The sequence below is a fragment of the Suricata suricatta genome, chromosome 1, assembly GCF_006229205.1.
Source record: "Suricata suricatta isolate VVHF042 chromosome 1, meerkat_22Aug2017_6uvM2_HiC, whole genome shotgun sequence".
Classification (NCBI taxonomy): domain Eukaryota; kingdom Metazoa; phylum Chordata; class Mammalia; order Carnivora; family Herpestidae; genus Suricata; species Suricata suricatta.
In genome coordinates this window covers 90323561-90349476 of record NC_043700.1, presented here as the reverse complement: position 1 = coordinate 90349476, position 25916 = coordinate 90323561, and the positions used below count along the sequence as shown (strand labels likewise).

Genomic DNA, 25916 nt, shown 5'->3' with positions numbered 1-25916 from the left:
TGTCCTGCACCTAAGAGTATTACTCTATTAAAAAGGGGTCATATCCTATCCAGGTCCTGGTACTTCAGCAAGTGTTACTGGTATATGTAGTGTGTCCTCTGTTGTACTTTTTGGCGGCTCATACCACTCATCAGTCCTGTGCAGAGCTCCTCCTTGCTTGTAGTGGTGGAATGGTTGGACTTTCAACCAGATGTGCTTTAATGTTTTTGATGAAGTAACCAACCTACCACTCCCCAAAAGGAAAGAGGAGTGGAAGTCTGATCCCACATAAAGAGAAAAATGAAAGGGGAGAAAAGAAACCCAAATATAAGATCAAAAAACTATAAGGCTAAATTCAGGGAGTGAGAGGAAAATAAAGAAATAGACAAGGTGGAAGAAGAAGAAAATAAAAATGTCTGATTAAAAAAATATACATAAATAATATATTCTTCATAAAGACAAATGCATATATATATACACACATGCACAAATACACATACACATATATAAGAATTGACCAAAAGCAAATCAGAAACTATGAACCTGATTCCAAAAGAAAAGCAGAAGAGTGAAGAAAGAGAAAGAAAAGAAAAGAATAAAGGAAAACAAACAAAAGGAAACGGTTGTCTGTTGGTGCCTGGGAGCAGTGGCTGTGTTGGTCTGGAGGAGATACCAGTTGGTTTGTATCAGTCAGTCTTCCTCCATTAAGTAAGTATTTGCCATGCAGGTATAGGCAGAGTTGGTTGTAAGCTGTTGCCACTTCGACTGGGGGCCACTGTGATGTTCTTGAAGTCCCACCGTGTTTGGTGTTGGGGAGAAAAATGGCAACCCCCCAATCTCTCCTCCCTGAACTGGATATCTCAACACACTGTTCAGACAGCCTTCACTATTCTGTGAAGACAGTCAGCTTGCCCTGGTCCACTGTTTCTATGCTTCTTTTTGCTCAGATGGGATTCAAAACCCGAAGTCACAAAGGACCCAGTTCGGTGGGGCTCCTTTCCCCTGTTCTGGAGGAGAGCCATCCACCCTGCTGATGAAAGGCATTTGGCCAGCACCTGCAGGGTCTCTCTTCCTTGGGGAGGCAATAAACCCTCTTTACAAAGTACTGCAAGAAGGGGACTGCTCTCTCCCAGCACTTCCATGGGATTCTACATCACACTATGTGCTTCGGGGCTGGCTCTCTCCTCTGCCAGGCATGAAAGCCCAGGCTTCCAGCTCCATTCCACAGAATGTCACGCACTTTCTCGAAACCTCCTTGTTTCAGCTCCTACAGCTGTTTGCAAAATAGAAACTGGCACTCTCTGTATTTGTCGTTCCCCAGTCTGTAGTCCAGAAAGGTTTTCCTTCTGTGCTATTTTGACATCAATATTTCATAGCCCCTCTCTCTCTTTCCTTTTTCTCTCTCCACAGAAGGGGTTCCCCCCTCCATGCCTATGCCATTTCATCTCCCCCAATTCACATACACACACTTCAACCCTGCCACGCTGTCTCCCTCTGACCGTGAAGATGCTTCTGCCACTGTAGATCGATTTCCTGGATGTTCAAAGTGATCTGACCCCAATACAGCTGTGTTTGAGGGAAAAGAAAAATCCCAGTCTCCCTGCTTCTCTGCCATCTTAAGTTCTCTCCCTCCATTTTCTATTTTTTAATTGTTTTTCATTTTTATTGAGGTATGATTGACAAAGAATCATTGTATATACTTATGGAATATTAACAGAGGACTCTTTTACATATGGTCTACCACAATCTATGGACTACTGATAATTGTATATTGTGCCTCAGCTTTTGCTACCTGGTTAGAAAGCATTCATAAGCTTAGATTAATTTTCATTTATTTCTATGTAAACGTTTAGAAATCCTCTCTGGTAATATTAGTTTGAACAGAGTAAAGAGCATACTTTCCTTCTTATTTTTTTCTTCTACTACTTTTCCAAATTCTTTCTCTTTATATATTAAAAAATAAAATCAGAGTTAAATACATGATCTTTTATTAAGGTAAATATAGCCTGCCTAATTAAATTATGAATTTCATAAGAATAAGAATTCCAAAACCAAATATCTAGGATATAAAAAAGTGATTTTTCATAGATAACTATAAAGTAAAAATCACAGTAAAGAATTTGTAATCTCTGTTTATAAGCATGAGGAAACTGAGGCACATTAAGTAGATAGCAGAAGAACGAGATTCAAATCCATAAAGTTATGAGATGCCTAGGATAGAAAATTGTAAATTAAAATTAAATTCCTCTAAGCGAAATAAGTCAGGTGGAGAAGGACAGATACCATATGTTTGCACTCATAGGTCTAACAGGAGAACAGAAGAAACCTAATGGAGGACCAGGGGGAGGGGAAGAGGGAAAGAGAGTTGGGGAGAGAGAGGGGCGCAAAACCTGAGAGACTACTGAATACTGAAAGCGAACCGAAGATTGAAGCGGGATGTGGAGGGGGAAGGCAGGTGGTGGTGATAGAGGAGGGCACTTGTGGGGAAGAGCACTGGGTGCTATATGGAAACCAATTTGACAATAAAGTATTTTTAAAAAATTTAAAAACAAGAAAATTAAATTCCTCTATGTATAATTACAAAAAAAATTCCAGTGTAGAAATCTATCTATGTATCTATATAACAGAGCTTCTCAAATATATCAAGTACTATGAAGGAGAACAAAAGGAGAAAAAGTAATTTTGAGAAGTATAATTTTGGAAAAATATAATTCTATAATCTTAGATAATTGAAGAGAACACAGTATCAAAAGAAAACACAGAAGAATGAAAAATGTAAATTTAGGTGAGTAAACAATTGGTTATCTTTTCTTTAAAAATTTTGTTTGGCATTAAGATATTTTTATAAGACATAAAAACCATGTCAAAAGCCTTATGATTCAATTAAAAGCATTTGGTTAACTATATAACAATAGAGAGAGTATATATCACAAGTTTTGTTAGCTGTTAACTGTACCTTGTAGAAAATCAATAAGTATTAATTTTGCTATTGCACTATCATTCATAAATAATGGTTAATAGAGATTTTTAAATTTTTGTTAACTCAGAATATAATTTAAAAATATATGTCACTCACCTGATTGGCTAGTTGTAATTGTTCTTGAAGATTCTTGACTGTTTCATCATCTGTAAATATATCGTTTCCCATGTCTGTGCCAAAGGGAAGGGTCTCCAGTTGCTTTTCAATAGCATCTTTTAATTCAGTGTGCAACCTTCAGGAAAAAAGTTAACACAATAATAATACAAATTCACTTTACTAACAGTAATCAGTGTTTCAAGGTCACCTAAATAAACATTTGGGTCAAAATCATTCTTTAAAAAAAAAGTTCACAAAAAATCGTTTTTAAGTAGCCCTCAAAAGCTAGAAGTTTTAATTACCATTAAATACTGCACTGCAAGAGTAAAAATATAACAATTTCAAATGCATTAAATTTGTCATAATTCAAGCATGATTCAGTTTGTCCTAGGGAGATTTCAAATTTTCAAAAACGTATATTTAGATGTTAAACCCTATTAATCAATGAAAAACACATTCAGAAAAGAAATATAAATACACAGTGGTTTCATCTAGTCAATTAAAAGGAAATGTGATGTAAAATCTTGTAGAATTATTTATTTTCTTCAGTGTGTTTCATAAAACTCAGCTGAATTCTTACTAGATCCAGTTAATAAACAGGAGAATAAAATTGTTGCTGGTTATGAAATCAAGACTATGAATAGAGAGGCACGGTTTTCAGCTTGACCATATACCTGAAAGTCTTAAATTCAACTTTAATATTAATAGTAAATTACAGATATTTTATGCTTTTAAACAGCTATCCAAAAAAGGTTAGAGAAAGGTACACCTAAAAAGAATGATTAAGTGTTTTATTTTAAAACAAGAGGAAAAACATTTTGGTACTATCAGAAAAATTTGAAAACCCTTAATTCATACACTTATAAGCAGAAATGTTACTTATAATAAATATGTGTCAAGGCAACATTGCCAGAGAAACTATATCCACCTATTTAAAATAAAGAGAATTATCTACTGATATTAAAAAAAATCTTTGAAACTAGAATACTTCAATTTTTAGAATATATTTATTGAAAACAAAGTTCATCAACACAATAAAAATCACAGGATAATCAACTTTAGGAAAACAAAAAATTACTCCCTAAAGAAAGTACACTGGGGTGCCCAGTGGCTCAGTCGGTTCAGTGTCTGACTTTGGCTCAGGTCCTGATCTCACAGTTTGTGGGTTTGAGCCCTAAGTAGGGCTCTGTGCTTACTCAGAGCCTGAACCCTGCTTTGGATTCTGTGTCTCCCTCTGTCTCTGCACCTCTCCCACTTGTGCTCTGTTTCTGTCTCAATAATAAACAAACATAAAAAAATTTTTTTTAAAAGAGGAAAGTAAACAGCTTGCTGTATTTACCAAATTTTAAAAGGACTTAGAATGATCAATTACACAAAGATTCATATTTTAAAATATTTCTAGTATTTTTGTTTTTAATTTTTATTCATTTTTTAATTTTAATTCTAGTATACAGTGTTATATTAGCTTCATGTGTACAATATAGTGATTCAACAACTGCATACACTAGTCAGTTCTCATCACAGGTGCATTTCTTAATCCCCATCCTCTATTTCACCTATCCCCTGCCCATCTCCCCTCTGGTCACCATCAGTTTGTTCTCTATAGTTAAGGGTCTGTTTCTTGGTTTATCTTCCGCTGTCCCCCACCCCACTGTTCATTTGTTTTGTTTCTTAAATTCCACATGAGTGAAATCATATGGTATTTGTCTTTCTCTGACTTGTTTCACTTAGCATTATACTCTAGCTCCATCCATGTCATTGCAAATGGCAAGATTTCATTCTTTTTATTAAGGCTCAATAATATTCCATTGTCTTTATCTACAATATCTTTTTTATCCATTCTTCTATGAATGGACACTTAGACTGCTTCCATAATGTGGCTACTATAAAAAATGCTCCAATAAACATAGAGTGCCTATTATCTTTTCAAATTAATGTTTTTGTATTCTCTGCCTACACTTGTTCCTTGCATTTTTTATTTTAGCCATTCTGACAGGTATAAGGTGATATCTCATTATGGTTTTGATTTATATTTCTCCTCAGACGTTGAGCACCTATATGTCTTTTTTGATGAAATATCTGCTCATGTCTTCTGCTCATTTTTTTTTTTTTTTGTTTTTTGGCTTTTAAGTTTATTTATATTGAGAGAGTAAGAGAGAGTGACTGTGAACAGAGGAGGGACAGAGACAGAGACAGAGAGAGAGAGAGAGAGAGAGAGAGAGAGAGAGAGAGAGAGAAGTGAGAGAATCCCAAGCAGGCTCCATACTTAGCAGAGGCCGAAGTGAGGCTCAGTCTTGCAAACCGCAAGATTATGAACTGAACCTAAAACAAGAGTCAGACACTTAACAGACTGAGCAACTCAGGTGCCCCAATAAATTGAAATTTAATATAATTACTAGTATAACTAGGTTTATATCTACTATCTTAATATTTGCTTCCAATATGCTCTGCCTATTATTTTCTCTCCTTTAATGTTTCATTTTTTAAAATGTGTTTATTTTTGGTGACTCTATTTAAAAAATAGGCTTAATTGTTGAGCATTTTTAGGTTCATAGAAAAAGTGAGCAGAAAGTATAGAGATACCCTAATATACCCTTTGACCCCCTCGCCATGACCTCCCCCACTATCAACATCCCTCATCAGAGTGGTGGTACATTTTGTTGCAACTAGTAAACCTACACTGACACCATTACCCGAAGTCTATAGTTTACATTAGGGTTTACTCTTAGTGTTATACACTCTACAGTGGCATGTATCCATCACTATAGCATCTTACAGAACAGTTTCACTGCCCTAAAAATCCTCTGTGCTCTGCTTTTTCATCCCTCTCTTCCAACACTCCCTCCCCGCAGCCCCTGGCAGCTACTGATCATTTTATCATCTCCATAATCTTGCCTTTTCCAGAATATCACATAGTTGGAATCATACAATATGTAGCCTTTTCAGATTGGCTGCTTTCAGTTAGTAATATGCATTTTAGGTTCTGCCATATCCTCTCATAGCTTGTTAGCTCATTTCTTATTATTGCTGAATAATATTCCATAGGCTGGATGTACTACAGTGTATTTATCCATTCACCTACTGAAGGACATCTTGGTTGTTTCCAAGTTTTGGCAATTGTTAATAAAGCTGCTATACACATTCATGTGCAGGTTTTTGTGTAGACATAAATTTCCAATTCCTTTAGGTAAATACCAAGGGGGAGTATGACTGCTGAATTGTTATAGTAAGAATGTTTCATATTTTAAGAAACCACCAAATAATCTTCCTAGGTGACTGTACATTTTGCCTTCCCACCACCGATGACTAAGAGTTCCTATTATTTTACATGGGTTACTTTTTATTATTCTATTTTTCTATTCTATTAGCTTGGCAGTTATATGATCCTTTGCCTTCCATGTCTACCTGTGAGATTAAAATATACACACAGAATTAACAAAACTCTAAAATAAATTAGTATTCTATTTCATTTGGCCAATGCTGGAACCTGAGAATACTTTAACTCTATATACCCTTTTCCCAAATTTATGATATTACTACCAGGTATTTTAATTCCCTACAAATATTTTAGAGACATTATTATTTTTTCAGAATAGTTGATGTGATAATGTTCATTAAACTTTCTCCTATAGTTACCTTTTCCCCTCTTTTTGTAGAATATCCTTTTAGGATTTTCTTTAATCTAGTTACTGGCAATTTTCTCAATATCTTTTCATCTGAAAATGTACTAATTTGACTTCTACAAAAACACTTCACTTGATACATAATTCTAAGTTACTAGTTTTTCTTTCAGCACTTTGAAGTCTCCTAATTTCCATGATTTCTGTTCAGTAGTCAGTTTATGTCTTACTAATATTTCTTTGAAAATAATTTCTCTGCTTTGAACATTTTTTAAAATGGCCTTGGATTTTGTATTTGATTTTATGGTAATGTGTCTACAGGTTTTTGTTTTTGTATTAAGCTGCTTATGATACATGGTGTTTCTTTAATCTGCAGATTGAGGTCTCTCTGTCCTCTCTTTCTGGGGCTTAAGTTATATGAACTTTAGTTCTCTTCACTATTTCCCTTATGTCTCTCATATTATTTCCTGTATTTTTCTATCCCTTCATCTTTCTAATCTTCTTTCTGAATATTTCCTTCAGACTTGGACTTCATTCCATTAATTCTCTCATCAGTTATGTCTTACTTCATTACTTTATTTTTTCAGTTCATTTGTTTGGCCCCTTTTTTTGAGTTCCCTGTTCCCTTACCAACATTCTCAACATTGTGTCTTTTTTCATTGAACATATTAGGCATAGTTATTTTAAAGACCAATCCTGTGGATTTTTTCTATTCCCTATATTCCTTACCATTTTTTAAAACTATGCTGTCTTTAAGATATGAGGCAGATATTACATGGGGAAATATTTTGAGGCTTAGCAATAATGTTATCTTTCTCTAAAATGGTCTTCCTCTTCTTTTTTTCCTCCATGTGGCTAGGAACATTATCAATCTCTGATCAGAGATTCAGGTAATTTCAAGCTATGTTTTAGATCTTTTCAGGACTACTATATTTTGGGGTCACTCTTACTCCTAGGGTATCCCAATCCAAAGCCTGAAAGCTACTGAGCCATTCACTCTCTAATCTGATGGGCTGTGACTTTCAATTTTAATCTCTCTAGCCCTGTAAATTTGTTTCAAGCTCAGTTTTTCAACCTCTCTTTACCTACCAGGATAATAAGATATACCAATGAAGGCAGCTCCAAATGTGGCCTCATATCCCTGGATGTTATTATTTTCCTGGTCTTTCCCTAGAATTCTCCAATGAGTTAGTTCAATTCATTTAAACAGATCTGATTGTTGTCAAATATCTGTTCCAATTTTCTGGTGTTTGTCAGGAGTCTGACTACCTAGTCTGCCATCATTGTAAATAAAAATCTCTACTTTGCTTATCTTCAATCTTATTTTTCAATTAATTACAAATGTTCTGAGTACTAGTTTGGCTGCATCTCTCTAGTTTGGTATGTTGTTCATTTTAAGAAGTTTTTACATACTGGCTCACAAAACAACCCTCAATAAATATAAAACAATTCAGATCATATCATGTATACTTCCAGATCACAATGCTATGAAACCTGAAATCAACCACAGGAAAAAGTCTGGAAAACCCCCAAAAGCATGGAGGTTAAAGGACATCCTACTAGAGAACGAATGGGTCAACTAGGCAATTAGAGAAGATATTTTTAAAAATATGGAAACAAACGAAAATGAAAACACAACAATCCAAACCCTTTGGGATACAGAAAGGGCAGTCCCAAGAGGAAAACACATTGCAATCCAGGCCTATATCAAGAAACAAGAAAAATCCCAATTACAAAATCTAACAGCATAACTAATGGAACTAGAAACAGAATAGCAAAGAACCAAACCCAGCAGAAGAAGAGACATAATAGAGATCAGAGCAGAAATAACCAATATAAAATAAAAAATAAAAAAACCCAGTAGAACAGATCAATGACACTAAGAGCTGGTTTTCTGAAAAAATAAACAAAATTGATAAACCTCTAGCCAGGTTTCTCAAAAAGAAAAGAGGACCCAAATAGATAAAATCACAAATGAAAATGGATGTATTAGAACCATTCCCTCAGAAATACAAGCAATTATCAGGGAATACAATGAAAAATTATATGCCAACAAACTGGACAACCTGGAAGAAATGGACAAATTCCTAAAAACCCAAAACTCAAATGGGAAGAAACTGAAAATTTGAACAGACCCATAACTAGTGAAGAAACTGAATCAGTTTTCAAAACTCTCTCAACAAATAAGAGCCCTGGACAAGATGGCTTCCCTGGGGAATTCTACCTGACATTTAAAGCAGAGTTAATACCTATCCTTCTCAAGCTGTTCCAAAGAATAGAAATGGAAGGAAAACTTCTGGACTCATTTTATGAGGCCAACATTACTTTGATTCCCAAACCAGACAGAGATCCAACAAAAAAGAACTACAGGCCAATATCCCTGATGAATATAGATGCAAAAATTCTCAACAAGATACTAGCTAATCGAATTCAACAGCATATATAAAGAATTAATCACCATGATCAAGTGGGATTCATTCCTGGGCCGCAGGGCTGGTTCGACATTCGCAATCAACCAATGTGATACATCACATTCATAAAAGAAACGATAAGAACCATATGATCCTGTCAATAGATGCAGAGAAAGCATTTGACAAAATACAGCATCCTCTCTTAATAAAAACCCTTGAGAAAGTCAGGATAGAAAGAGCATACATCATAAAAGACATTATGAAAAGCCCACAGCTAATATCACACTCAACAGGAAAAACTGATAGTTTTCCTCCTGAGACCAGGAACACGACAGGAATGTCCACTCTCACCACTGGTTTTTAACATAGTGTTGGAAGTCCTAGCATCAGCAATCAGATACCAAAATGAAATAAAAAGCATCAAAACTGGCAAAGAAGTCACCTTTCACTTTTCAGATGGTATGATACTCTACATGAAAAACCTGACAGACTCCACCTAAAGTCTACTAGAATGGATCCATGAATTCAGCAAAGTTGCAGGGCCCAAAATCAATGTACAGAAATCGGTTGCATTTTTATACACCAATAATAAAGCAACAGAAAGAGAAATTAACTGATCCCATTTACAATTCACTAAGAACCATAAAATACTTAGGAATAAATTTAACCAAAGATGTAAAAGATCTGTATGCTGAAAACTATAGAAAGCTTACGAAGGTAACTGAAGACGACACAAAGGAATAGAAAAGCATTCCATGCCCCTGGATTGGAAGAATAAATATTGTTAAAATGTTAATACTACCCAAAGCAATCTACACATTCAATGCAATCCCAATCAAAATTGCACCAGCATTCTTCGCAAAGCTACAATGAATAATCCTAAAATTTGTATGAACCTACAAAAGACCCTGAATAGCCAAAGTAATATTGAAGAAGAAAACCAAAGCAGAGGCATCACAATCCCAGACTTTAGCCTCTACTACAAAGCTGTCAAGACAGTATGGTATTGGCACAAAAACAGATAATGGACCAATGGAATAGAACAGAGAACCCAGAATTGGAGCCACAAATGTATGGCCAACTAATATTGGACAAAACAGGAAAAGAGTAACCAATGGAAAAAAGACAGCCTCTTTAGCAAATGGTGCTGGGAGAATTGGACAGCAACATACAGAAGAATGGAACTAGATCACCTTCCAATACCATACACAAAAATAAACTCAAAATTGATGAAAGACCTGAATGTGAGACAGGAAACCATCAAACCCCAGAGGAGAAAACAGGCAACAGCCTCTTTGACCTCAACCGTAGTAATTTCTTACTTGACACATCCCCAAAGGCAAGGGAATTAAAAGGAAAAATGAACTATTGGGACCTCATCAAGGTAAAAAGCTTCTGCATTATAAAGGAAACAATCAACAAAACTAAAAGACAAACAACAGAATGGAAAAGATATTTGCAAACGACATTTCAGATAAAGGGCTAGTATTCAAAATATAAAGAACTCACCAAATTCCACACCTGAAAAACAAATAATCTAGTGAAGAAATGGGCAGAAGACATGAATAGACACTTTTCCAAAGAAGACATCCAGATGGCCAATAGGCACATGAAACGATGTTTAGCATCACTCATCATCAGGGAAATATAAATCAAAGCCACAGTGAGATACCACCTCACGCAGGTCAGAGTGGCTAAAATGAACAAATCAGGAGACTAGAGATGGTGGCGTGCATATGGAGAAATGGGAACCCTCTTGCACTGTTCGTGGGAATGCAAATTGGTGCAGCTCCTCTGGAAAAGAATGTGGAGGAGGTCCCTCAAAAAATTAAAAATAGAACTATCCTGTGACCCAGAAATAGCACTGCTAGGAAATTACCCAAGGGATACAGGAGTGCTGATGCTTAGGGGCACATGTACCCCAATGTTTATAGCAGCACTTTCAACAATAGCCAAATCATGGAAAGATCCTAAATGTCCATCAACTGATGAACGATAAAGAAGATGTGGTTTATATATACAATGGAATACTACTTGGCAATGTGAAAGACTGAAATCTTGCCATTTGCTGCAATGTGGAATTAGAGAGTATTAAGCTAAATGAAATAAGTCAGAGAAAGACAGATACCATATGTTTTCACTCATATGTGCATCTTGAGAAACTTAGGGGAAGACCATGGAGGAGAGGAAGGGAAAAAAAAATGGTTACAGAGAGGAAGGGAGGCAAACCATGAGAGACTCTTAAATACAGAGAACTGAAGGTTGATGGCGGGTGGGGAAGAGGGTAAAGTAGGTGATGGACTTTGAGGAAGGCACTTGTTGGGATGGGCCCTGGGTGTTGTATGGATGCTAATTTGACAATACATTATATTTAAAAAAATAAGTTTTTAATTTTAGTTTTCAATTCTTTTCATCTCAGGATTTAGTTGAAAATGTAGTTAAAAATTATTTGTGCTTGTTTTTTGTTATTTCCAAATTTACTGTGTTATTTATGACTTTTCAAGTTTTCATGTGTGTACACAGTGAGTAACGTTTGCAGTCCATTTCTATATTACAAAAGTTTCATAGAGCCCTTTGGAAACAATAGTGTATTCTTGTTGGTTGTATGAGTGCATACAAACATATATACATATACTCGAACTTATTATTTCTTTCTACCCTCTATTTCCTTATGCTTGTTTTTATCCTATAGACTTAGTTTTGTCCTTATTTTCTTTGAAATATAATTATAACATATTTGTAAATGCTTATTATATGAATTTCATCTAATTCTCCAAACACATTAGAAATATAACTGAGAAAATAAAACTACCACAAAGATTTAAGGAATTCATCTTTTTCAAAGCATTCCTTTTTTATGTTTTTTGAAAGTTAGACATCAATAATTTAATTTTGTTCAACAAATATTTGAAGAAGTAATACATATGATACAAGGTAGTAAGACATTTCTGGCTCAAACTGTATTTATTCAAATATATAATAATTAAGTAAAAAATATAAGAGCCTGGGGAAAATAAAAAGAAGAAAGTTCCATTATTTTGGACAGCTTAATAGTATGGAAAGAAATCATACAAACTTTGTGTAGGTAAATGATATTATCCTTATTATTTATAACTAGTAGCGTTCACTTTTTATACTGTCACCACTGATTAGTTGATCTCTACTTTCTAGTGCAATATATAGAAAAAGCCACACTTACTGGCTTAGCTAGCTGCGAAATTGGTTTGCTGAGGGAACAGACAAATATGCCACAGTTAGGAAGCTGGACAATCGGAAAGTAACTATATATACTGGTGGTTTCAAGATTACCCCTTCTTTGCTAGGCTCCTGGGATTAGGATTACTGCCAGATTAGGATAACCTGCAGAGCACCATGTCTTCACTTCAACAGAAGCAGCTGCCCAAAATTATCAGCTCTAGAGCTACTCTATACTTGTTAGGTTCTCAACCACAAAAATAGACCCTCAGATACTGCTTTTCTTCCTACTTATCTCCTAATTTAGGTCTCTCACAAGTATTTATTGTTAGCAGAACCTAATTCATATCCTGAACTAATTTTCAGTTTTCCAGCCTCTTGTAGCAGGAAGACATATTTAAAAGAGGTTGGAACAGCCAAACTATATCATAGCTGCATTACTTATTATGATTGCACAATTTAATTAAATATGGCCCAAAGTCATAAAATTAAAGTATAAAAGAGTTGTTTTTTTCCCCCTATGAAACCTAAACTGAAAATGAAAGGCTCAATGAGGATGAGTCATTAAATAACTGCTACTGAATTAAGGATAAGTAAAGTAATTACAAAAACTCAGGAAAATTATAAAATCACAGAAGGCCAAAAGATCAAAAGGATCTCTAAGCTTTCACTCTTCAAAGAAACTGAGAATTATAAAAAATGTATTTTATAGTTTATGCATAAAAGATCATAAAGCACTGTTCAACAGCAGAATGTATACAGTAGTAAACAGAACAGACAAGGGCCTTGCTCTCATAAAAAATACACTTTAGTAGATTAGACAAAAAATAAGGAAGCAAATAATTTCAAGTAGTAATAGGTACCATAAATAAAATAAAATTACATTAGACAAAAAAGAAAAGGGAAGAGTGAAGAAACAGCTAGATAGTGTGGTCAGGGAATGTTTTCCTGATATGAGATCTGAGCAAAGGAAGGAGACAGTCCCATGCAGATCTGGAGAAGAAGAGCATTCTGGGCAGAAGAAACAGTAAGGTGTTGCTGTAGAAACTGGTCTTCCAGGTTTAAGGAAGCCAAGTAAAAAGGCTGGCATGACTAGAGATTAGTAATCAAAGGGAACTGTGGTAAGAGTGTATGCATATACACGTAAATGTATAAAAAACTCAGTTATAAACACAGATATAGAGAAAACAGAGACACAGCTGACTTCATATGAGATTCAAAACTGAAATATAAAACTCTACAAGGCTTAGGATTTTGGCAAACTTTTGGGGATGGTCTTCCTTACAGTACCTCAAGTATCACAGGAGCACCAGTGTTTACCATGTAATCCCAGAGATTTATTTTCTTTTTCGCATTCAAAAATAGTTCAAATATGTTCATCTTCTGCTATTAGAAAAGTGAACCAAGTTTGGGGGTTGAGAATACCATTTTTTGGATTATTAGTAAAAAAATAATGGCTTTATTATTACTTTTATAAACCTATAAATTTTTGAAATTTCAAATAAACATTTAACATGTGTTAATAGGATACTGTCAACATTCATGAATGAGATGATTAGGGAAGTTGAAATCAAATTTAAATCATATCTCGATGTATTATTACTAAATTATCAGTAGTCAAATTATGAGAACTATAATAGAGGAAAATAAGTATAAAAAACAATTCCATTCTATAATGCTATTGAAATCTTCTACATCATAGACTGATAATTATAATCTTAAAAATGGTAAAAATCAGACTATCAGAAAATAAAAACAGTAAAATAAATAATATGCTCAATACCATTCATTTTAATTTAGTAAATAACTTTATATTCCTTCCTGTTGAAGTTTTGAGTTCTAAAGCTAAATTTATACCTAAAAAAAACCCCATGAAGACTGTTTTAAGTTTCAAAAAGACTGCTGCATTAAAGACCAGATAATAGAAAGATCACTACATGTACCAGAGGATAGTCAACTTTTTCTGTAAAGGGCCAGATAGTGTTCTAGGCTCTGTGTGCCATTGACTCTCTGTTGCAACAATTCAACTCCACCAGCATAGAGCGAAAGTCACCATAGACACAATGAATGAGTGGCTATGAACCAATAAGTTTTTATTCACAAACAGAGATAGCAGGCCAAATTTGGTCCATAGGCTGATCCAGTTTGCGAATCCCTGACAAATGCAATTAAGTCTCTGTATCCTGTTAGTATATTTTGGCTACAAGTAACAAAATGCATAAGAAAAAAGAAGGATTGTCATTTTTGTTTGTTTTAACACTGATGTATTCACTTGATTAGTGCCTGGTATTTACTAGGTACTCAATAAATATTGGTGAATGAATAAATGAATATTTTATTAGCTTAACTAATATTAAATCAGAAGGGTAAGTGGTTCCATATTTCTATCAGCAGTTCAATAATACAATAAGGACCAAAAGTTTTCTCATCTTTCCCTTCTTCCAATCTTCATATTTGCCCCCATGATTACAAAAATGGGTATACCAACTTCACATAGCACTTTAAAAATAACAAGCAGCAGGAAGTAGGTAAAGCTTTCTTCTTGCCTCCTTCTCTTTTTATCAGGGAGAAAATTCTTTTCCAGAAGCTCTAAACAGACTTTGCCTTATACTTCAATGGCTAAAAGTAGGGTCACATATTCATTCCCAGACCAATCCCTGGCAAAAAGATAATTAAACTAGCTTAAATAAAAGATGTATCACTTAAAATTATGGAAGCAGTTCATCTCCCCTGAGCACAATGACAGTGAAAGAAAATCAGAGTTAAATAAATGCAAGAAGAAAAATGGTTCTAATGGAGGCAAGAAATGATGCCTTCCATACCCTCAATAATCCATTTAAATAAAAATTAGCATTTAGTGTCAGAAAGTGCTGTACATGTATCTTTGTCTTTAATTATCTTATCCAATATCCTTCATCTGTTAAGTTTTGAGGAGAAAAGATGGAATTAGAGGAAAAAAGAGGACAAAATAAACAATACTGTATTCTCAACATGAAATAAATTTCAAGGAACAGATTTAAAAATGGGAGGAAAGTAAAATATTTTTTCACCTCTTCCTTAGCCTGATTTAAAATGACTTAATTATTTCCTATTTGTAGTCAATTCCCAGGTAACATACATCCATATAAAAATGTAAATATTAAAAAGTTCCCAAAACTCAATAACATAGAATTGCATATACAATCCATGTCATTGCTAGCTTCCATTATTCCGAACTGACCATGTATACATATTTAAATATTTTCCTTAAAACTCTTTTGAGTTTGCAGCTCTTAACTGCAATACACAGTTAAAAGTAGGATGTTGCCCTAAAAACATAAGTAGAATTCACTTTAAAACTTGATAGCATTTTCAAGTTACTAAAAGTGCCTTTTTAAAGAGCTCAGAATCAGGGGATGATGGTCATGGAGGAGGTCACTTGTGGGGAAGAGCTGTGGGTGTTATATGGAACCAACTTGACAATAAACTAAAAATAAAATTAAAAATTAAAAAAGAGCTCATAATCCATTTTTTCCCACTTTCCTATTATACTAGGAATAACTATAGTCATGAGACACAACCACATTACTGTTAAATAGTTGAAGGCAGATTTTTTAAAAGACTGGGTTAGAAAGACCTGGACATGAAAGGAAGTTAAATATACTCGTCTAATATAGGAAACAAAAGGATTATCTCAACCATATAATACACCTTTGCTGTCCCAAAATACATTAAAATACAAGATTAATCTACATACATCAGTGATTCAAAAATCTTAGCAATGAGGAATAGCATCGTTTATTCAATAACTTTTTTGAGAAATAGTAAACCATAAAAAGTTTAAGTTAGAAAAACATTTCTATGTGAAAAAACACAAATGAGAAAAACTGAAAACCCAATAAAAAATTTATGTTACACTTTAGCAAACATTGGTAGCTTAAACATATGATCCTTTCAGAAATTAGAAGAGACGAGAAATAGTGAAAAAAAAATTTTTTAAATGGAGGGGAGAAGATGACAAAACAGTCTAAGTAAGACATACGAATTCGATGGGAGTTCTGGATTATTCTTGAGAGCAACATGTTTTACACTAAAATAAATTAATAAAAGGAAAGTGGTATATAACGTATCAAAATGCAAACAAAAGAATGTTAGCTTTAAAAAAGCCCATGCTTTAAATGAATTTGGAACTAAAAGAATTTCTTTTCTTCATTTTTTGGTCCAGTTACACAAGTCAGCAACAAAATATCTAACAGATTTCAGCCTAGCTACATGATCTTTAAAAGTTAATGTTAATGGGGCACCTGTATGGGTCTGTTGGTTAAGCATCTGACTTCAGTTCAGGTCATGATCTCATGGTTTGTGAGTTCAAGCCCTGTGTCCAGATCTGTGCTGACAGCTCAGAGCCTAGAGTCTGCTTTGGATTCTGTGTCTCCCTCTCTCTCTGGCCCTCCCCTGCTCATGCTCTGTCTCTCTCTGTCTCAAAAATAAGTAAACATTTAAAAAAAAAAGGTTGAAGTTAAGAAACCTGGGATAGAATAAAATTTTAAACATTTTTACCCAAAAATACAAGGTCTTTTTTTTTCTATTTTATTTATTTATTTTTAAATGGTTAGCATATCTATCTTTCCTTCCTTCCTTCCTCCCTCCCTCTCTCCCTCCCTTCCTTTCCTTTTTAATAGTTTATTGTCAAATTGGCTTTCATACAACACCCAGTGCTCTTCCCCATAAGTGTCCTCCTCCATCATCACCACCTCTTTTCCCCCCTCCCACAAGGTCTTTATGATCATAAGCCAACAGAGGATTTGTTAGAGACACAAAGAAAAACCATATGAATTGGATAGACTCAACTACCTTAAAATTTAAAACAAAATAGAAAATTCTATTCATCCAACACATCAGAACCTGGGAACAGATCTATGAAAACACATATTGTCTAGCATGGTATCTGGTTATATGGTACTGTGGCAACATTATTCATTCCCTTTCCTTTCCATATCCAACCTTTATCATGGAGGCAGAAAAGTCCAAAACTACATTTCTCAGAGGTCCTTGTAGCTGGAGCTGTGGGTGGAATTAAAGTATCACCAGTGAAAAGGACTTGAGGGGGATATGAAAGAAGTGAGCAGAAAACATTTTTCTGTTGTTAAGACAGATAGCAAGCAAAAACGGATAGACATGAGTGTCTCTTATAGTCACTACTCTGTGCCTCACTTTCCAATGTCAAGTCTCCAGTTTTATGGCAACAGAGATGGCAGCAGTACCAAAAATTCCTCACTTCAGGATCATAACCTCTAAGTTAAGATCCTAAAACTAGTGATCCAGTAGTACTTAAATTTAAGTAAGTGACTGAATCCCTTCCTGTTTGAAATTTCTGTAGTGGTTATGGTTTATAGTATTGTTACTGCATGGACACAGACAGGCATACCAACAAATATTCAGAATACAAATAATCACTTTGACAATTTAATAAGGAAAAAATAAATAGAAAATGGGAAAAAGAAACGAACAAGCATTTCATGAGAAAACAACACTACATGGTAAATAAACATATGAAAAATACTTAACCATATTAGTATTCATGAGAATGTTAAGTTATAACCACAATGAAAAACAACCTAAGACTAAAAATTACAAAAATTAAGAAATCTATAAGACTAAGTGCTGATAAAAAGATATAGATCAATAAGAACTCATAAATATCACAGGTGGGAATATAAATTGGCATAACCACTTTGGAAATTAAGTTGGCATATACTATAAAACTGAACATTCACATAATTTATGACCCAGCAATTTTATCCCTTGAAACTCTTGTACTTGATTGTGGATGACACTGATTAGTAAAAAACAAAAGTTCCAGAAGACTAAATGATACAATTTTAATCTAGCTTTAAAAAATACAAAATTAAATAATATACTGTTAGGGATATAGACACCTATAACAAAATCAAAAATCAAGGGAATGATAAACACAAAATTCAACAAAGTGTTCATCTCAGGCAAAGGGAAGGACAGGAATGGGATAGGGAAGGAAAACATGGATAGATGTACCAGTATTGGTAACCTTTTTAGCTCGTAACTGGATGGTGGATTGAAGGTTTTTATCAGCATATTTCATAACAAACATGATTATTATAAACTGTACTGTTAATGATTGCTAATATGTATAAAACATTTATTACATACTCTATTTTCCCTTACAGTTAGCCCTATAAAATAGGTTATTATCTCTAATTTATAGATGAGAAAACTAAAGCCCAAAAAGGTTAAGAAACTGTCCAAAGTCACATAGCTAGTTAAGTAATAAACATGGAAGTCAAACAGGGAATCATGCTCCAGGGTCTGCATTCATACCCAGTATACTATATGAATCAAATATCAAATAATAACAATAAACATTATGTAGGATAATAATAAAAGAATCAAGTTAATTCATCTACCTTTCATTTTCCTTGATGACATTTTCAAGTTGTAGTTTCATCTCACCCATTTGTTTCTGAAAGATTAAAATATGGTCAGAGCAATACATTTTGCAGATAGTTCTCTATTAAGTAATCCACTCATATGCAAGCAGTCAGACTCTATGACACTAGTCTACTAATTAGAAACCATGATTCTTTACTTCTAACAAGCACTAGTAAATATGAATATTTTAATGACACATGGAATATAGTAAAACATTCATTTTGAAATAAATATAAAAATTTATATGACAGAAATATTTATAAATGCAACCCTATAATTTATAGGTGTTCACAGAAACACAGATGAGACAGTCCTCCGTATGTCACTGTAACAGATGCCAGATGATCCCTATACCTTGAATATAGTTTATTTTACATCACTTTAGTTTAAATGAAGCCCATAGAAGAGCTTATATTTGAAAAAGTATATGTTGACAGTGAAAAAGAAAATAGAGATCTTTTTAGCAATAATTCACTTAGTCTCTTATTCACCACTCTTATTAATTGTCTAAACTCTCCACACAATACGAGGTTGCTATCGTAAACCCATATGGTCACTAACATATACTTTAATGGGAAAAAAGTTTTAAAAAATCACTGAAATACAAGAATAAAATACATATTGTAAAGAGAACGAGATTGGTATGATTAATTCTCTTTGAGGAGATAAAGGGATTGTAAAATTTCAACAGGAAGGAAAAGCATTTCAAGTAGGGAAAAATATGCGTAAAAGCAAACAGGCAAAAATACTAGCTAACACAGGAACAGTACTTGGTTCTCAGTGAGAGTAAATGGGTAAGGCGAGAGTAGGAAGGAGGCCATGTAATATCACACTTAAAACAAACTGCAATCAACTCATAATATGTCCATTCATCTTGATTGGGTATCCTAGGCTAGAGGAGAGGAGCCAAGCCTGGAGTGAACCTGGCAAGGGAAGGGTGGAACAGGCAATGTTCTAAGCCTTTCTGTTTCCCTTTCAATCAAAGAAGCTCAAAGCAGCTTGTTCTAGGAAATCAGTAACAGCCAACTCTAAATACAATTCTGGCTTTGGGAAAGGTGAATGCTTCCAGGTCCCTGCTGTGAATAAATTACCATTAAGCCAAAATGAATGAATTCACTACCAGATGACTGAGAACTGACCAGACATTGAGCAATGATGTAATGAAAGAAAACTGGAAAGGCAGGCAGCCAGGTTTTGAATGCCATGCTAACTAATAGATTTGGATTTTATTGTAGCAATTCTTCTGATTTTGTCTTTTTTTTTTTAAACAAAAAGTGATCTTGCACAATCGTGCAAGATCTTTAAACATTGCAAAAATGTTGGTTTATCTCATAAAATATTTATTCAAACTATCCAAATAATTAGAATATATATGCAATAGCTAGGGCTAAAGGTAAATCATTATGATCATACTAAACATTCTTTGCTATATTTCAAAATATATTGAATAGTTGGAAGGACACAAAATCTCAGCAGCAGCATCAAATTTTCTCTTAACTACATTTGTGGAAGAAAATCTTTCATATAGAGAATTATAATGATACTTTTCTTGCTTACAAGAATAAACTATGTTTTTAGTCGGTCAATAAACCCTAAGAACTAGTTCTAAATAGTAGTATCTATGTGAGCAACTGTTCTAAGAAGTAGCTGCTAGTATCTTTTCTCCCTAAAGGTACAACTACTCTTGTTATAGACCCTTGCTTGGGCTCTCTGCTAGTTTCCTCTCTCGTAATTAATTTAATAAATCACCCTTAGATTGAGATTGCTAAATGAAAAAATGAAGCTAAACACCTTAGTAACACAGCTGATTAAAAATATATATGAATCAGATTATAAAAAATTTAAAACTTTAATTCAAGATAACTAGCTATCCCATTTTATAACTATCAAACCACATAACGTATCATTAGAGCAATTCTGAGAGTGATTTCAGCAGAAACTCTAAATTCACTCGTTTAGAAACTCTAAACACTAAAACTAGTTTAGAAACTCTAAAAGCAAAATGTCATTTGTGCAGAAGAGAGCTTTATGTTACTCTTTAATTGTGAATTAGAAAGATTAAAATACATAACTATAGTTGGTTCAAATTGAAATAACCACAGGCTCCAAAAAAAAAAAAACCACATAGTAAAGACAAGGAAAACACCTATTTAACTTATGATAAAACAGGAACTACAATTTAAAGAAATGCTTGTATTTGAAATTTGGGTCTATAGGATCACTTTGTAAGTTTATGTATTAGAGGATTAATCTTGATGAAAATACAAATAATTTCAAATGCAATGGAAAACAGAAATTTATTTTTAAAAGATATAAGCATAAGTATAAGCATATGTATTCTTTCAGTAAAATCCTTTTAGTCAATCCATTTATTTACAAATATGAGATTGTTAAGCTGGGTCTAATCATCTTCTTCCAATAATCCCTGGTTTATATTCATTCATCAAATTGAAGGATTATGCACTAGACTTCAAAGCAAATGATAGGATCTCTTTCTGTCCCTACATGAAGAGAAAAGAAAGATACAAAGAAAGTTCTTACTGTTTGCCCATTTATACTCTCCTTCTGAGGAAATGAATCTTAAGGGGTTGTTTTTATATAATGTTGCTATACTTTGCTTCATTTGCATTAAATTAACTTGAACTTGCTACCCAATTGAACTGATTCAGAGATTGGTATCTAAACCAAACACCATAGTAAGCATATTCAAACACTAAATTTATTCACATCTATAAAATCAAAGAAAAAGATTATAAATATCAAGTATACTCCAGAAATTACCTCATTGAAACTCAAATTGTATCCTGAACAATGTGTGGTGTTATTCTAGTTCTCCATGGCCTCCTATATATCCTAATTTTAGAAATTCTAGGATCTAAAAGGTCCTTCATTTCTAAACTCTCTTCACTACTAAAATAAACCCTCATTACTAACCCTCATTTATTTCTTTTCTTTCTTTTATTGTTCTTCCATCTACATTTTTATTTTAGAATCAGGCTCATAGTTTCTGATTTGGTTTTGGTCAGCTCTTATTTTACTATGTATTATATATATACACGCACACATATATATAACTATATATACATTAAATATCTATTTACATATAATTTGTTTTAAGCAGAAACTTTTATTATTTTTCCAGCTTTCCTCTTCTAATTTTCCTGTTTCTCTGAATGAATGAATACATTTTTCCTTTTTGTTTTCTTTTCTTACTTTGTTTTTTATTCTCCATTTGGTCTTTTCTCTTCTTTCATTTTACTTTCTGTGGGATCAGGATCCCCCACTCTTTTTTTCCCTACTGTTTTCCAGAGTTACTTCAACAAATCAAAGTTCCCCTGGTAGAAGGTCCACACACTCCACCGCTAGAAGCAAGGAGGAGCTCTGCACAGGACTGATGAGTGGTATGAGCCGCCAAAAAGTACAACAGAGGACACACTACATATACCAGTAACACTTGCTGAAGTACCAGGACCTGGATAGGATATGACCCCTTTTTAATAGAGTAATACTCTTAGGTGCAGGACACACAACAACTTTTAAAACACGCAAAATACAGAACCTTAGCCAAAATGACAAAACAGAGGAATTCTCCCGAAAAGAAAGTGCAAGAAGAAATCACACTCAGAGAATTACTCAAAACAGATCTAAATAATATATATAAACAAAAATTTAGAAATAGCAGGGGCACCTGGGTGGCTCAGTCGGTCAAGCGTCTGACATTGACTCAGGTCATGATCTCACAGTTCATGGGTTCGAGCCCCGTGTCAGACTCTGTGCTGACAGCTAGCTCAGAATCTGGAGCCTGACTTTGGATTTTGAGTGTGTATGTGTCTCTCTCTCTGATCCCTATTCATGCTGTCTCTCTCTCTCTCTCTCTCTCTCTCTCTCTCTCAAAAATAAATAAAAACATTAAAAAATAAAAAACAGAATTTAGAAATAGCAGAAGACTAAAAACTGGGGTTGAAAAAAAGCAGAGAGGACACCAGAGAAAGTCTTGCTGCAGAGGTCAAAGACCTGAGAACTAATCATGATGAATTAAATTCTATACCTGAGATGCAAAATAAACTAGATACAGTGACAGCGAGGATGGAAGAAGCAGAGAACAGGTGAAATAGAAGATAAAATTTTGGAATATAAAGAAGCTGAAAAAAAGAGGGAAAGGAAATTACCAGATCACAAGGGGAGAATTGGAGACCTAAGGGATTCCATGAAATCAAACAATATCCATAACATAGGAATCCCAGAAGAAAAAGTGAGAGATAGGGGCAGAAGGTTTATTTGACCAAATTATAGCTGAGAACTTCCCTAATCTGGGAAAAGAAATAGGCATCCAAGCCCAGTAGACACAGAGAACTCCCTTCACAATCAAAAACCAGTCAACACCATGACATATACTAGTGAAACTGGCAACATACAAAGATAAAGAGAAAATACTGAAAACAGCTAGGGAGAAATGGTCTTTCACCTGCAAGGGTAGTAGCAGAGACCTGCCCACTGATGCATGGCAAGCCAGAAGAGACTGGCAGGAAAATACGCAATGTGCTGAATAGGAAAATTATGCAGCCAAGAATTCTTTACCCAGCAAGGCTGTCATTCAGACTAGAAGCGGGGAAAAGGAGTTTTTGAGACAGACAAAAACTAAAGTAGTTTGTGATCACTAGAAAAGGCCTACAAGAGATCCTAAGGGGATCTCTGAGAGTAAAAAGCAGCAAAGACCACAAAAGGACCAGAGATATCACCACAAACATGAAATCTACAGATAACACAATGGCACTAAATCCCTCTCTCTCAGTAATCACTCTGAATGTGAAAGGACTAAATGCCCCAATGAAAAGACATAGGGCATCAGACTGGATAAAAAACAAGATCCATCCATATGCTGCCTCCAAGAGACTCCTTGAAAGTGAGGGGTTGGAGAACCATCTGTCGTGCTACGTGCTAATGGGCGTTGAAAGAAAGCCAGAGTAGCCATACTTAACTCAGCAAACTAGATTTTAAAAGAAAGACTGTAACAAGAAATCAAAAAGGGCATTATATCATAATTAAGGGATCTGTCCATCACGAAGATCTAACGGTTGTAAATATTTATGTCCCTAATGTGAGAGCATCCACATATATAAATCAGTCATCACAAACAGAAGCAAATTTACTGATAAACGCCATAATGTTAAGAGACTTTTATATGCCATTTACAGCAATGGACGGATCATCTAGGCAGAAAATCAATAAGGGAACAACGGCTCTGAATGACACACTGGGCCAGATGGATTTAACAGGTAAATTCAGAATTTGTCATTGTAAAGCAGCAGAATACACATTCTTCTCGAGTGCACATGGAACATTCTCCAAATAGGTCACATACTGGGTCACCAAACAGCCTTCAACAGGTAGAAGTGGACTGAGATCATACCATGCATATTTTCAGATCACAATGCTATGAAACTTGAAATCAACCAGAAGAAAAAATTTGGAAAGCCCCCAAATACAAGGAGGTTAAATAACATCCTACTTAAGAATGAATGGGTTACACAGAGAATTAAAGAAGAAATGTAAAAATACATGGAAGCAAATGAAAATGAAAACACGACAGTCCAAACCCTTTGGGATGCAGCAAAGTCAGTCCTAAGAGGAAAATACATTGCAATTCAGGCCTGTTTTAAGCAGCAAGAAAGGTCCCAAACACACAACCTAACCTTACACCTAAAGGAGCTAGAAAAGCCGCAGCAAATAAAGCCCAAAGCCAGCAGAAGGAGGGCAATAATAAACATTAGAGCAGAAGTAAACAATATAGAATCCAAAAGAAAACAGTACAACAGATCAATGAAACGAAGAGCTGGGTTTTTGAAAGAATAAACAAAATTGATAACCCCCTAGCCAGAATTCTCAAAAAGAACAGATACGATCACAAATGAAAGAGGAGACAGCACAACCAACACCACAGAAATACAAACAACTGGAAGATAATACTATGAAAAACTAATATGCTAAAAAACTGGACAATCTGGAAGAAGTGGACATATTCCTAGACATTCATACACTACCAAAACTCAAACAGGAAGAAACAGAAAACTTGAACAGACCCATAACCAGCGAAGAAGTGAATCGGTTATCAAAAATCTCCCAACAAACCAGAGCCCTGGGCCTGATGGCTTCCCTGGGGAATTCTACCATTTAAAAGAGTTAACATCTATTCTTCTCAAGCTGTTCCAAAAAACAGAAATGGAAAGAGAGCTCCCAGAATCACTCTGAAGCCAGCATTACCATATTACCTTGATTCCAAAACGGTAAAGGAGAATAATGACAGGCCAATATCCCTGATGAACCTGGATGCAAAAATTCTCAACAAGATACTAGCAAATCGAACTCAACAGTACATTAAGAGAATTATTCACCATGAGCAAGTGGGATTCACGGGTGAGCTGCAGCGCTGGTTCAATATTTGAAAATCAAGCAACGTGATATACCACGTTTAATAGAAGAAAGGATAAGAACCATATGAATCTGTCTATAGATGCAAAAAAGGCACTTACTTGGCAAATACACATCCTTTCTTGATAAAAACCCTCACGAAACTTGGGATAGAAGGAACATATCTTAACCTCATAAAAGCCATCCATGAAAGCCCACAGCTAATATCATCCTCAACGGAGAAAAAAATGAGCTCTTTCCGCCTGAGATCAGGAACACGACAGGGATGTCCACTCTCACCACTGTTGTTCAACATAGCGTTGGGAGTCCCAGCCTCAGCAATCGGACAACAAAACCACGTAAAAGCATCCAAATTGGCAAAGAAGAAGCCAAACTTCTGCTCTTCACAGATGATGTGATCCTCTCCATGGAAAACCCAACAGACTCCACCCAAAAGAACTGCTAGAGCTGCGAAGTTGCAAGATTTGAAATCAATGTACAGAAATCGGTTTCATTTCTATACATCAATAATGAAGCAAGAGAAGGAGAAATCATGGAGTCGATCCCATCTACAACTGCAACAAAATCCATAAATACTTAGGAATAACCCTAACCAAAGAGGTAAAGATCTGTATACTGAAAACTATAGAAAGCTTATGAAAGAAATTGAGAAGGCCACAAATGGAACCACATTCCATGCTCGTGGATTACAAGAATAAATATTGTTGAAATGTCGATACTACCCAAAGCAATCTCTGTATTCAATGCAATCCCTATCAC

At 34.6% G+C, this 25916-nt stretch overlaps 1 protein-coding gene across 1 annotated transcript in view; it reads right to left on the bottom strand.

Moving 5' to 3' along the window:
- SCLT1 (sodium channel and clathrin linker 1) overlaps positions 1–25916 on the bottom strand; it is a 203976-nt gene that overhangs the window by 154978 nt on the left and 23082 nt on the right. The window contains exons 5-6 of the mRNA XM_029941012.1: positions 18704–18759; positions 3056–3191 (exon numbers count right to left, since the gene is read on the bottom strand). Coding sequence (XP_029796872.1) covers positions 3056–3191; positions 18704–18759 — 192 coding nt within the window. The remainder of the gene's footprint in view (positions 1–3055; positions 3192–18703; positions 18760–25916) is intronic.